This window comes from Simochromis diagramma, unplaced genomic scaffold (genome assembly GCF_900408965.1).
Source record: "Simochromis diagramma unplaced genomic scaffold, fSimDia1.1 OVJJ01000545.1, whole genome shotgun sequence".
NCBI classification, from domain to species: domain Eukaryota; kingdom Metazoa; phylum Chordata; class Actinopteri; order Cichliformes; family Cichlidae; genus Simochromis; species Simochromis diagramma.
The window spans coordinates 4,417,403-4,431,691 of NW_024387371.1; the positions used below are offsets into that span (position 1 = coordinate 4,417,403).

The window sequence follows — 14,289 nt, forward strand, 5'->3', positions numbered from 1 at the left end:
ACTTGCGCGCACACACAAACACAAACCCACAGATAAATTGTAGTGATTGAAAATAATGAAACCCTGGTTAAATCTAATGGTATCATACATCCACGTCTTGTGTGTGAAGTGCAGGAAACAAAACAAAAAATAAACTAAAATAGAGAAAGAAAAAAAAGAATTCTTGTGAATAATGAAAAGCATGCCCATCTTCACTGGTCTAACCCAACTTGAAACGACCACAAACCCAGAAGTGCTGCCCTCTCTATCCACCCCTCTACTCCACCCCCACCTGCCCCATGCTCTCTTATCCCTCTCACATATCATTCCCACATCCCTGCCTCACCTCCGTCCTACCCCCCAGTCTCCTCCCCTCCTCAAATTTCTCTGCTGGATTTAAGGGGTTTCCACACGTTTCTGCATTGCAGATCAAAAGCCTGCCTGGGAGGAGGAAAGAGGCGGGCAGGAAGAGACGGGGCGGCTACTGGTTCAATCTCTGGTCACCATTTATGAAAACACAAAGTCCAGTTCAGAATACAGAGAGGTGACTGGGTGTAGAGGAGTGTTGTTGTGTGTTGAGGTTAAAGGTGATTGACCTGCATGTTTTTAGAGTGGCACCGGAAAATGTTGTTAGGTGTTAGTCTACACGTGAGTTGTCTGGGTTAGTTTTGTGTCTGTGTGTGTGTATGTGAAGGCACTGGGTGGGGGCAGTGGAGGTGGGGTTGGTGTAGCTCAGGGCCTTGTCCCTCATCCCTCGGCCCCAGTCAGAGAAGGGGAGAAGGGGCAGGTTTATAGGGCTTGTGTCTTGAGCTCGATGGGCTCCCCGCGGGTGTCCTGCTGGGTCTCGTTCTCGGGAGGTCGACTGCCCTTCAGTGTGGCCAGACGCTCGGACAGACCCCTCATGCGTGGGAACAGCATGAAATCATACAGGAGGGCCCCCATGGCACCTCCTATCATAGGCCCGACCCAGTACACCTGTAAGCAGCAAAGTTAATATTTATCAGCGGTTGAGTCACTTATGAGACCTCTTAAAACAGAAGGAAGGTGAGGGAAGATCGATCGTTTCAGGTCTTACCCAGTGGTTGATAAAGTTTCTGAAGATCACAGCAGGGGCAAAGGACCTGGCAGGGTTCATTCCAGCACCCGTGTAGTACATCTGAAACACAAGAAGCACGTTTCTAATATTTACACTTCCGTATGCATGCATTTAACACTAGATTATATGCTAAGACCGTGTGTCTTTACCCCCATGAGATGTCCGATGGTAACAGAGAAGCCAATGGAGAGGGCAGCAGATCCGAGACGTCCGTTTCTCCTCTCATCAGTCACGGCGAAGATGCAGATGACAAGCTGCATGGTGAGGAAGACCTCCACAGTGGTGGCCATCCCCAGGCTGATGCCAGGCTGCAGCTGGAAATACACAAATATGATAAAAGGTGATATCTGGGCCGAGAGGTGCAGTGAATTAATGCATTTCATTTGAATCCAACCATGGTTTCATATCTTACCACATTAAACCTGAATTGGTACTACAAACTCTAAACCAAAAAGGATTTCCCAACATTGCTACACTTATTTCCTGAAACATCCCTCTTTGGTCTTTACCGTGTTCATTGCCATGTTGCCTCTCATGTTGCCTGGTGTGACCCCATACAGCACAGCAGCCCCGGCTACAGCACCCAGGCACTGGGCAGCAATGTAGAAAATGGCTCGGAAAAGAGACATCTGTGAGCCGACAAGGTAGGCAAAAGTGACGGCAGGGTTGATGTGGCCGCCGCTGATGTGGCCGATGGACTGGATGAGGGTAGCGGCTGCCAGCCCAAAGCACAGGGCCACGTGAAGGACATGATGAGGCCCAGTGGTCCAGCGCAGGGCAGCGCCCATGCCAAAGAACACAAAAAACATGGTCCCGAAGAACTCGGCAAAAACTGCCCGCCAAAAATTCATAGACCGGAACTCCCACATGGTGACGGTTGAGGCTCTCCACCAGATGAAGAGGATTCTTCAAAAATAAATCTAGAAAAGGTCAAATATGTACCTTTTCAATCCTCTTCAGATATCAAAAACTTAAAAAAAAGAGTCTCCCTTTTGTAGTCAGCTCACTAAGCTGACCAAACACAGCTGGAAAGTCAGTTTAAAGACAAAACGGGATTTCAGAACGTCAACAGACGAATCCACTCAACAGATCTTTTACCAGACTGGGTTGGCAAAGTCAACTCAGCTGCATTCGCTTGCCACCTCTGTCCACCTGTCCAAAGACATAGGTGTGAGATAATGTGGGAGTGTGGGAGGAGATCTCAGGTGGAATGGGATGTCAAGAAGAGGTGGGCATCAATGCTAAAGGGGTGTTTCTAAAAAGAGACGGGGATAGATAGCGTCCAGTGGACCTTTTAGCCTCTCTGACGGAGGGGAGAGGGCCAGACGGGCGCTTTATAATACCCCCCCAGGGGCCCCAGGTGACGCCATAATCCCCCTGTAGGGCCAAGGGCGGGGGGCAGCAGTGCTGGACATCCTAAATCAAACAAACTTAACCCCTCTGTCTCCCCCCACATAACAGCGTATGGCCAAAAGAGATGTAGCATATCTAAGAAGAAAAAAATATGAAGTGAAAATGAGTGAGAAATTATTCTTTTTTAGAGTGAGGTAGTAACATTTTGCAGGAAAAAAGTCACAAGAGAGTGTATTCATCTTCAGAAGGAGTCAAAAATGACAGAGGAAAGAGTTGCAGTGAAGAGCAGGTTATGCTGAGTTTTCTTTCAGGGAGTATGTCATCTGTTGATGTATCATAACTTTCATTATCAGGGGACACGCATGCTGATAGATTAGGGCAGAAAACACACACATGTATGCACAAAAACACACATGCACACATTCAAATAATACAGTTGGGGCCCCCGGACGGAAGTGCCCAAAGCTAACAGTGCTGGCCTGACCGATACACTGAAATGCCTGACCCTGTGAAACCATTGTCTGTAACAAGCATCTGGGCTACGTATGGACAGAGATAAGACAAAAATACATATTAAACAAGTAACAACAGCTGGCGAAGCATTTTCTCAAATTTGCAAAGCTTAGTGCCAAAATGCATGTTTAAATTTGCAGCTTCTGTTTATTGGCATGCACATAATTAATCCTGCCTGTGAGAATCAGTGATCTTTAATTGGCATCAAGCATTGCAGAGGCCTGGAAGTGTGAGCACTTTAACCTGAACTTGACACCGCCTCAGGGTTCAGTGTGCACTGACACCGCCCCACAACCAGCGCCATTTGGTGGCGCTAGAAAATATTGGAGAAACATGTTAATCTGGCTGATGTGTGCAAAGAAGGGGGGAAAGCAGCAATGCAGAGAGAAAACAGTGAATCAAGCAGCAAACCAACAATAATTCACACAACGCAGCAGATTGTGCCTTCTGTTGTGACAGGAGCTTCGAGGAGGTGCTTAGCAGAGGTTTGCAGTATGTGAGGCTGTGATGCAGGAGGACGTACGACCAAAGCCCTGAACGTTCTCAGTGTGTGCGCGAGGTTGGGAAAAGGGGAGAGGTGGAGAAGGGCAGCGGGGATGCGGGGGAACGATGGGGTTACTGTGCAGCACCGGGGCGTCACGCCGACCAGCCGAGCGACATCACTGGTGGAGGAGTGTGTATGCGTGCGCATGTGTGTGTGTGTAGCTGGGGCGTGATGAATGCAGATAGCTGAGCTTGCCGTTTTAACTCCCTTTTATACATGTTAGAAAGAACACACACAATGCAAAATGCTGGCAGCACAGTGGCAGTTATAGCTATTGTGCATGCTGTATGTGTGTCTGCGAGTGTATGTGCACATGCTGCATGCACATTTAAGAGTGTGTGTGCATGTGTATGAAAATTACACACATCAACACAGGAGAAGTATACAATAAATGGTTCGATTTTTTTTATTTAATATCAATTTTAAAGGGTTAGTTCATCCAAATTCTTTACATATAATTTGTTGTTGATTGTACAATGCCTGTGACTTAAGACAAACTAAAGCAAATTATCAGTAAAGAGCAACTTTTTTCTATTTCAACTGAACATTTAAACTGCAAACACGCAAAACACATTTTAATACGAGGCAAAAATAAAGGCGCGTACACCCACGCACAAATATGTTTAAAGGTTTCATCAAAGTATTGTCTCTCACCCACATACACGCGTATGCTCAGCGTTTCCATTTCAAATTACAAAGCGTGTTGTGACTGAAGGTGTTCTTTCTGTAGAGCCATTACAGAGGAATGAAGGTCCATTTGATTGTGAATAGGAGACCTCAGAGAAGAGATAGACGCTAACAGGCACAGACATGAGAGAGATGCTGGATGAGAGCGTCATTGAACCCACGGTGCAGGCTAAGGACCTCTTTAGCATTTCAAAGCATTCGCAAACACAAGATGCAACTGAAACATAAGGGTGTTTTCAGCAGGATTTCAATGAGTCTCTGTTAGAATTATAATGACATGCAAATGTGAAAGTGAATACTGAATCTCACAGTATTGGCTACACTTTTGCATACACTAATGACAGACAACAAGGACCTCAAAGGTCACATCCAGTCCCTTTAAAATTCAGCTTCTACATGAAATTCTCCCCCACGCGCAGTGAAAAAAAGGGGAAAAATGAAAATTATCGTGTGCTTGTAATGCACCAGCAGAAGGTGAGAATTGCAACCCTCCCTTTGTTGCCTCATTATCACATGTGGGTTTTTTATTAGCTTTGGTTCTTTGAAAACATAAAACATTAGCTGCATACGTCCCAAAAACTGTGTTACTCTGAAGAGGAAATGGGAAGTTTTGCCATTTACAAAAGAAAAGCTGGGTTTTATCTCCATATCACACAGTCTGGGCTTTTTTTCTCCATCCCACTCATGTCTTATAGCTTTTTGTTAGTATTACTACTGCTAGTGTTCTCAAATTTAGGAATAAGATTGTATTTTTACCTAATTTTACTGCATCACTGCAACTTTAAGACATTTCTGTTTTGTGCCATGAGGCCTGCAATAAAGTTTTTTTCACGTACTCTGAGCATTGGAAACAAGTTGTGAACACTGAGATTTCATCATCTTTTATACAGTAAATGCATAACTTTAACATGTACACATCTGGGGGTCATATTTCTGTCTTTCTGGTAAGTCCAAGTCTAACCATCATTCTCTTTTGTCTCTGTTTTTGGTCTCCATTAACTTATGAGGGGATATATCTGCTAACTAAGCGCTCCATTGTGTGAATTAGTGAGTCGCTATCTGTGCCTGATTGCTGTTTTTAAGATAGTTTGTAAGGTTTCTAGAGCATTTTGCTTTTTAAATCTGCAAACAGCTCTCTCCTGTGACAAAAGGGAGAAATCAGAGTCCTATTTTGTGAAATTAGACAAAATAAATATGAAAAACTTACTTCTGAGTAAGTCAAAAGTTTTACATACCCAACTAAACATTTTGAGATAATACCCCAAAGTGTGGCGTAAACAAGCTTCCATAAACTTCAAACTGGGACTTGTACATTAAGATGATCTTCTTTAGAATAAAATTTGGCATTTGAATGTATAAATCGTACATTTGTACACTCATTTGTAACATGGAAAGATTGGAATATTTCCAATATTTATATTTTTGAATCACCTTCATGAAATTAGCCCCAGAATGACTGGAAACTGAAGCTCTTCAAATGTAAGGAGAGCTGCACATTTATGTGATAATTCTCTGTGAATCAAATTTAGCGACTGCTATTCAGTAAAAAGTCCAAGTACGTGTTTTAAGCTGCAGTTAATTTCCATCTTGTGCTAGGTCTTCGTTCAAAATCAAATTAATCTTGTAACTGTAGCTAACTTACTCTTTGGCCAGCTCATAAAACAAGAATTGACCAAATATAACACGAACCTCCAAAAAACAAGCGTACTTAGGATGAGATCTTTCAGCTGAAAATTCAGTTTTCCCAGAAATCCGAACAGTGAAGTATCTCATTGAAATTCATTTTCTGGGCATTTTTGGTTGAGGATGTTTTATTATCCTACACTAAGAGAGAAATACTGTGCTTTGTGCTTCGTACCGTTTTATGACAGTTGTTGTTGAACTGTTTGCTAACCTGATTCCAAAAAATGATGTGTTTTTGTGCAGAAATCTTCCAAAATATTTACTAAAAGCGGAACGATTATACTAATACTATATCGTATTATATTCCATGATTTTTTGTTATTTATGGGAGAGTTTCTCAAATTTTAGTGTTTTTATTTTCGATACTTGTTGAGTATGTTTTAGCTGATACAATTGAATTTTTTAAAGTACTTTTAATTGTAATAGGTAAATGATACACATTTTACCGTATAATGATAGAGATAGGGCCTCATTTTTCTTTTATTGTGTTGAAACTTGCGAGTAATCACTGCTTGTTTTTGCTTTTTATTTTTGTTAGGTTGTACATGTAGACCTGCTAGTTTTAAAAATTGTTTAGACAGATGGTCAAACAATATCAGACATATAAATATTAAAAATAAATAAATAAAAGTGACTATTTGTGAAAATAAATAGTAATTATATCCCATTGTGGTGCATTTTGGTGCGCCAACACTCACAACCTGGGTATTAAGCCATCAGTCTTGCAGTTAATAGACGGGTCTCTGTATGGCCACAGTCAAACTGCAATTCGTGAGTTAAACTGCTTCTTTATCAGGATGTTACGATTGCTATTAGATGACATTAAACTCTAAATGGTCGAGCACTCCTGTCTGCTTTTGTATATTACAGCATGTCATGTGAGATAAATTTCATCCTTTCACACACCTTCTTTCTTTTCTTTTGTCCCCATCACCATTTACTTTGATGACGTGTACACCAGTGCATCTTTTAAAAAATCGCTGTTGCACAGAGTGCGCTTTTTTGGTGCATGTCTCTTCAGTTGTTTTCCTGCTTGCTGGCCTGCTTGGCTCTCATGGCATTCTGCGTGACTGTAGACAGCGACGATCCGGTCATGCTTGCCGTCTCCACGATCTCGATGTCCTTACAGGTCAAACAGGCCACCAGCTTCTGACGAGAGGCGCTGCGTGCAAAGAAGAAGTCATGGGACATCCCTGCCAGTATGGCGCCGAGCACCGGCCCGATCCAGTAAACCTGCAGGTGGGCAAAAGTGAGGTATATGAGTTTTCATGGTAACTAAATGATCTAAGACAAATAGAGGAATCCATTAAACTGAAGTACTGTTAGATTTGACATTATCACCTCCACCAGTGAAGTTATGTGATTGATCTGGCTTGTTTGTCTGTTTTTAAAAAGATTACTCTGAAAGTTTTTGACTCGTCTGCATGAGGACCAGAGATGGGGACCGCCCTGAATTCCATGGATCAGTTCATTGTTGTAGTTGATTAAGTTTGAGCTACTTTTAGCTGTTTTATCCACCCTGTAGTTTGGTCTCATCACAAGATAGATCTTAAATATGCTGAGCTGATTAACAGAAGAAATTTTTTTTTAAAAATACAATAAAATTCTGCAAATGTTCCTTTCTTTCTTTAAATGTCTAATTTTTATCTTATGATGTTTAAAAACAAAAATATCTCCTATGAAACAACTTAAAGACACATGAAATGTCTCCATTCTTTATTACAAAAAAAAACCTTTTAAAATATGTGACCATTTTATAAGAGCTTAATCTGAAAAGAAAAAAATAACAATAGCAAACAATAGTAAGAAGTTAAATATTTGTCTTTATAGTCTAGCAAAAAATCAAAATCAGAAAATAAGTTCTTCAAAATGAACCCATGTGAATGTAAATTTTTGTTGACTTTACTTATGTTGCACTAAAAATCATGTCTTCATAACTTTTGTACACTGACCAAAAATCTGTGTTTAAAAAAAAGATTTGGATTTTGGATTTCTGTCTCACCCAGTGGTCTTCCCAGAAGCCTGTGATGATGGCCGGACCCAGCGAGCGGGCGGGATTCATACTCGCGCCAGAGAACCGAGCCTGAAGAAAAACAAACAACATCACAAAAAGGCTTTTTGTTTTTCTACATGAGGATAATGTAGCTTTAAGATTTAAAGACATATATCATAACAATTTAAGTTTAAAAAATGTTATGGCAAAAGGAACACAACAACCACTCAGGTCTTTTGCTTAAATAAAAGTGATTTTAAATAACATAAAAAACACTTCTGAAGTTATTTAATGTATAAGTTGGTAAAAAAGTGCAATGGATTCTTTATTTAACATCTTAAATAAAATCAAATGTTGATTTAAAGGCACACTTCCTCGTGTCGATTATATTTTAGTTCCGTTTTTCTCTGGTTTGGTTGTTTTTTGTTGCTCTTCTTTAAAATTGATCACACTTTCTGTAAAACTAGTTCCACTCACATATTTAACTGGGAGATCTTTTTTCTGTGTCAGTGTGACAGAAAGCAACAAAAGCTCCAGATTATGTATATTGAGAAATGCAACCCACAGTGGCTCTAGCAGTGGAAAAAAAAATACAAATAATACACTATAGGCATAAAAGAAGCTCATCTCACCCCTATCAGCACACCAGCAGTGTGTGCTAGTCCAATGGCCAGGTTTCCTGGTTCTGGGCTCTCCCTCCTTCGCTGGTCCTCCACCGAGAAGACGGTGAAGACCATCTGGAAGGTGCACAAGACCTCAATGCCCAGAGCCTTGGCTGCATTCAGCTCTAAAGGTACCTGGGTGATGTGCGAGAAGAGTAAAAACATATTCTAGAAAGATGCAAATTATTATTAGAACTTTTTTAAATGGCACACATACGTTCTAGGAACTGACCCTGTTGACAAAGTGCTCTGCTGTGGTTTTAAACGGCAGGGCCAGGTACAGGGCCCCAGCTCCTAAGGAGGCCCCCAAACACTGAGCGATGATATAAATGAGGGCCCGGAGAACATCAAGCCGCCGTGTGGCCAACAGAGCCAGAGTCACAGCAGGATTCACCTGAGCAGGAACACAAGCACACACTGGCATATAAAACTATAGAAAACATAAACAGCTCGTTGGTCTCACGGTTCTCTACTTTAATGTTTATTGTAATAGATCAAATCAATGATCGCCAAACGTTAAAGTGCAAGAAGGAAATATGAATTTATGCAGGGTTGTTTTTTCCTTTCTTGTAACATTTATACTCTCTTACATTTATCAAATGTCCCTTTGGAGAGGAGACAACCCCCGAGGTTGAAACCGCTGAACTAAAACTACCTAATAGTATATATAAATATATAATTAACTAATTATGAGTACATTTTTTAACAAATGAGCAATTTCGAAATGAGGATGTTTAAATGCAGGACTTTTACTTGAAGCAGTTTTTTACATTGTCGCATTCGTACTTCTATTCACTTAAATGAACTACTTTGAAGTACTTTGAGAGCGTTTCTGTCAAGTTCAGTTCAGAAAGAAAAATGAAAAACAACATGTTAAAATGACATAATTACCTGTGCCCCACTTATTTCTCCAAAACAGTGTCCCAGTGCTACAATCACCACACCCACTGCCACCGCTGGATACAGGGGTCCTCCAGGGGCATCTCCAGGGCCTGGCACAGAGGCACCCAGCACAGCGCTCACCAACACCAGGGTGCCGAGGAGCTCTGCCAGCATGGCGTGCCAGAATTGCCGACTACGTAGCTCCTCATAGAAAAGGGATGTAAACAAGTTGGGCTTTAGCTACTCCTCTAAATATATTGTTACATTTTTAGGTAAATAAAAACAGAACACAGGTAAAAATAAATAAATAAATAAATAAATAAATAAAGATTTTAATCATCAGAGCATGATGAACATGTAATCTCTATGCTGCAAATGATATTTATCCATATTTTTCTTTCAAAATATGTCTTAAAAACACTTTCAACGTAACCAGTTTAATGTTGTTTTAATCCATTTAGTTATAAAATTACTGATTATATTTAAATGTTAATATTCTGTACGCAAAGCCTAATAATAAAGAGACATTTTTTACTAAAATAGACAAGATTTAAACTCCATCCCATGTAAATGATAACACATTTAAACATTAATACATTAACCTAACATGCTTACCTCACGCCACGTCATTTCAAACCCAACAAGCAGGTTTATTCAGGCAGTTTTCTGTTGGTCGGTCTCTCTGTGTGTCTCTGTGTAACTGGTGGTCTCTGAGGACTTCAAGGTTCCTGCTACCTCCCTGATTAACCTGAGTGTGCGAGAGGTCCTTTGATGAGAACAGCCTCCTCCCTCTCTCTCTCTCTCTCCTCCTCGCCCTCTCCTTCTAGTGCACATCAGGCCTTATCAAGTAATGCACACACATCAGTCCATTTGCATACTTTACTCCTAAACATTCACTGACCTTCACTACTGTAACAAATCTTCAAAGAACTATGAGAAGCATTTCATGGATTTTCTAACTGGAGTCACTTTGGCCAGTATAGAGAGGACAGTTTCCAGATAACTCACATTCACAGCTAGTTCATGTATCGTGTAGTGGTTTAGAAGGCAAAAGACCCACTGGTTTGATCCCAGGAGGAGACCCAGATGCCTGGCATAAGAAAGCTGTCAAATCAAACATGCAGTGCTACCTGCTGTAGCAACCCATTTATATTCAGTTTATATCTTAACATGAAATGCAGACCCAGGAGGCTAGATTGCCTTCAAAGACAGGGGGAAAAAATTAATAGTCCTGAAGACAAATTGAACTACATTTTAAGTCAATTTAAGTCACATGTTTCTTTATTATAGACATATACCATGAAAAGTGCAAAACAGAGGTGGTAAAAATCGGACCAGAGGGCCATAACAAACCTGCAAACAGTCCCAATCCAGTTCACAGCAGAGTGAAAGTTTTGCAGGAAAGTATTAAATATTTATCAATAAATTATTAAAAACGATTCAATCAGTTTTGAAAATTAGTTTAATCGTAAAGTAAAATACTGTTCATTTTTAGTTCTCCAAACTTTAATGACACTATAAAGTGAATGTGAAAGGTTGAAACCATTCAATGAAAAAAAAATTATATATTATAAACAGTATGAGAAATAAATCATAAATTTGTGACCACTTTCTTTTTTTTTTGTCATGTATTGATTTATGGACAATATTAATGTAATGTTGACCTGCAGACTAGGCAGTCCACAAATTCACAGAGTTATGGGATCAAAAGCCAAAACCTTTGGCACAGATATTTAACTGATGATTCCCTAACCCCCCTAGTGCCAGGAAATGTTTTTAATCCCATAGGCTGTGGGTTTTCCAAAAAGCCTGTAAGCAAATCTATTCGCTGGTTTGTTAGTTGGTTTGTTTTGCTCACAGACCTACTTCCTTACTCAAATGAGAGCTGCAGCTTTCTAAATAAACTTCATGTTGCATCATGTAAGACTTGAAACTAACTCCTGAGACCTAAAAAGACATTGTTAAGGTATTTACTAAGGATATGGACAACGGAAATGAAAGGCTGTTTTATCTGTAAAAATTACTTTTATACAACCAGACTTCTTTTTGTAACCAGAGTTGCCCCCTGCTGGCCATTTGAGGAACTCACTTGGCTACACCTTTCACACCTGAAACCTATATCTAGCTTATAAATTGGAATATTTGTGTGTTTTATATTTATCTTGAATGTAAAAACACTGACATCATTATTATGGGTTTATGATAATTAGAAAAGAGCCATTTCTGTTACGATGACCATGGTACCATTGTCACTGTCACCATCTCAGCATGCTAACATTAGCGCTCCTTTTACAAAGCACATTTTAAAAGGGATGGCTGGTATGGCTGTTTCTTTATTAAATTACATTTGTGCAACTGCATGACAGATACATTCAACAGTGGAAAAATTACCAGAGGATAAAGTTGTTTTTGTTCCTGCTTTCTCCTGTTGGATGACCTGCGTTAGCGTGTTCTGAGCACCTGAAAAACAGATGATCAGCCTTTATATCAGTTATAGAAAGAGCCAATTAGTGACAAGAGCACCAAGAAAACACCAAAACCTTAGGCTGTTGGTGTATGCACTGCATTTGTTCAGTGGATAAATATGTGATAAAAGCTTTTCCTCCTGGAAGGAAATTTGGGTTTCAACAGGCTCCAATGTGAAGCAGAGGGACTCTTTCCATCTTATGCAGCAGCATATTTACAGGTTAAAGGTGCAAACAAATGCCTGCTGTTTTGTTGACACTTTACCCAAAGATCTCAGATTTGATGTCGGCAGGCTCAGGGTTTTTTTCCCCCCTCCTCTACATACTACTTGTGAGGTACCGCTCTGATCACCATGGGGACAAACCCTTTCATGATGCTGTTGCCATAGAACCTATTGAGATGCTGCGTCTATGCACTCTTTTCATTTTCGCTCTTTGATATGAAACACACACCAAAGCAGACAGAATTCTTTGGTTTACGTCAAAACTCAGATTAATCACCTCTCTGACGCTTGTTTCCTTTCTTTCTTTTTCTAACATGTTGTTTTTTAGTTGTTTTTCATTTAGAGTATCTAAATCTTTGGAGTCCAATCTGATTTTCCTGATACCTCCAAGCATCAAAAGCCTTCAAATCTAGCAGAGTGAGTCCAGAATGAACTGGTTGGGCAGGTGGGGAGGAGGAGTGCTGGTGTGCCCCATTATGTTGTGGATTACCCCCTCCTCCCTACAGCAACTGTGTAACTGTTATCCCCCCTTTTGTGGGGATAAGCCCAAATTTGTGGAGCAGGACGGGCGGAGGGCGCACTGGAACCCGCTGGCGTGGGGAGTTTTCAACCCCCCGCCCATACTGCTGACACTGACACAATTTCACATACACACCCACATATACACGCTCATACAAAGTGCAAGCTAAGGGATTTGGGAGTGAGGGGTAATGGGTAGAGATGCTCTAAGAGACATGATATACACATTTTTACATTTTAACTTTACTACACACTTATTTTTTGTCTTTAGATGCTTCCCAGATGAAAGTGTAGAATATCAATCTTTGCAAGCAAGTGTTCACTGAACTCGGATCTTTTCTATTGCAGAGCAGCTGGGCCTGATGGCAGGATGTTTTCAACAGCATGTGCTTCAGACAGGACTCTCCAGGGAGCTGCACAGTCCTGCAAGAAAACACTTCGCCACACTTCGGCGGTTTCAAGCCCTTCTTCACTCTTATACTGCATGTGCTCCTTGTATGTACACACAAAAGAGAGCAGGCTTTACGCTTCTTTTTTTCCCTGTTTGTTTGGCTAATCCCCAATATTTAAGTAATCCTGATATGGGCAAGCCTTTCAGCACACTCTCAAAGAAATTAGAAACACTGGTGTCAAAGTTACAGTTAAAGTAACTAAAGTGGTGATACAGAAATGTTTTGATTCCACCAAAAACATACCACATATTTCAAATATGAAACCTTCAACTGTGTGCTGGTGTGCGGTTCACCGTGTGTGGTATCAGGAAATCTACAAGGAAATAAATCCATCCAGCGTTTATATTATCTGCTTAGCTTTCTGTGAATGGTTGAGTCAGAGGGGAAGCAGTTGTTTGGCATTAAAGGCTATTTATATGCATTCAGGAGTGTAGAGATGGTCAAGATGACCTACTGAAGTTCAAAATGAGCATTGAATTTGGAAGATGCGCAATTTAAGTGATCTTATGGTTTTTAGTACAAGATGATCCGAGTACGTCTGAGATTTACAGAGAATTGTCTAAAACGGAGAGAATATCCAGCGAGCGGCAGTTCTCCGGGTGAAAATGTCTTGGTGATGTCAGTGGAGAATGCCAGACTGCTTGCTTTAAAGTTTAACGAAAAATGTTTTTTGGTCGGATGAGTCTCAATTTTCGCTGCAACATTCGGATGGTATCATCATGTCAGCATGGAGCAAAATCTCTTTCGTTCTGAAGTCAAAGCGGGTACAACCCAAAAGCAGCGCTTTCCCCAAGTATTACAGCAAAGATATTCAGCAATGGTTTGAAAAATATGAAGATTACAATTTAAAAATGTATTTTCAATCGAACATTAGCAGGATTTACTAGAACTAACCCAAACCAGCAACCCACGTTTGAAACCACAGGTCATCCCTGAAGGATCGTTGTCCACAGAGATGTTTTGTCAGGATGAGAGTTTACAAGATGGATGGTTTTAAGATTGGAGCGGTATACCCAACTGCTCGAGTAGAACATATAATAGTCTTTCTATTGAACTTTGCAAGCAGAACCTTTAAAACTTTCAGTTAAATAGCCAGTTACTAGGTAGTTTTTCCAGATTAGGATAAAACTGAAGCACCTGAAGGAAATCGAACAACTGCGGAGTGGGAGACGGACAGAGAAGAGACGCAAGCATCCAGATATAAAGCTCCGTGGAGAAAGGGCAAAACAGAAATAAG

The 14,289-nt window shown here is 40.6% G+C and overlaps 2 protein-coding genes across 2 annotated transcripts; both read right to left on the reverse strand.

Moving 5' to 3' along the window:
* Positions 1 to 768: 768 nt before the first annotated feature.
* Positions 769 to 2,475, reverse strand: mipb (major intrinsic protein of lens fiber b). Its single transcript, XM_040007975.1, has 4 exons — positions 1,585 to 2,475; positions 1,225 to 1,389; positions 1,055 to 1,135; positions 769 to 954 (listed from the first exon to the last, which is right to left on the reverse strand). The coding sequence occupies exons 1-4, from the start codon at positions 1,942 to 1,944 to the stop codon at positions 769 to 771; spliced, it is 792 nt and encodes a 263-aa protein (XP_039863909.1). The 5' UTR covers positions 1,945 to 2,475.
* Positions 2,476 to 3,895: 1,420 nt separating this feature from the next.
* Positions 3,896 to 10,349, reverse strand: LOC120718953 (aquaporin AQPAe.a). The gene is made up of 6 exons (XM_040007727.1): positions 10,008 to 10,349; positions 9,402 to 9,593; positions 8,743 to 8,904; positions 8,481 to 8,645; positions 7,858 to 7,938; positions 3,896 to 7,088 (listed from the first exon to the last, which is right to left on the reverse strand). The coding sequence occupies exons 1-6, from the start codon at positions 10,020 to 10,022 to the stop codon at positions 6,873 to 6,875; spliced, it is 831 nt and encodes a 276-aa protein (XP_039863661.1). The 5' UTR covers positions 10,023 to 10,349; the 3' UTR covers positions 3,896 to 6,872.
* Positions 10,350 to 14,289: the final 3,940 nt, after the last annotated feature.

Bases quoted from the DNA above. Each gene is read 5' to 3' on its own strand.
- mipb (XM_040007975.1), bottom strand. From the start codon at position 1,944: ATGTGGGAGTTCCGGTCTATGAATTTTTGGCGGGCAGTTTTTGCCGAG. The intron at 1,390-1,584 runs GTAAAGACCAAA...GTGTATTTCCAG, and splicing joins GCAACATGGCAATGAACACG to CTGCAGCCTGGCATCAGCCT. The intron at 955-1,054 runs GTAAGACCTGAA...TGCTGCTTACAG, and splicing joins GAAACTTTATCAACCACTGG to GTGTACTGGGTCGGGCCTAT.
- LOC120718953 (XM_040007727.1), bottom strand. The intron at 8,905-9,401 runs GTAATTATGTCA...GTTCCTGCTCAG, and splicing joins GAGAAATAAGTGGGGCACAG to GTGAATCCTGCTGTGACTCT. The intron at 7,939-8,480 runs GTGAGATGAGCT...GTTTTTCTTCAG, and splicing joins CTGCTGGTGTGCTGATAGGG to GCTCGGTTCTCTGGCGCGAG.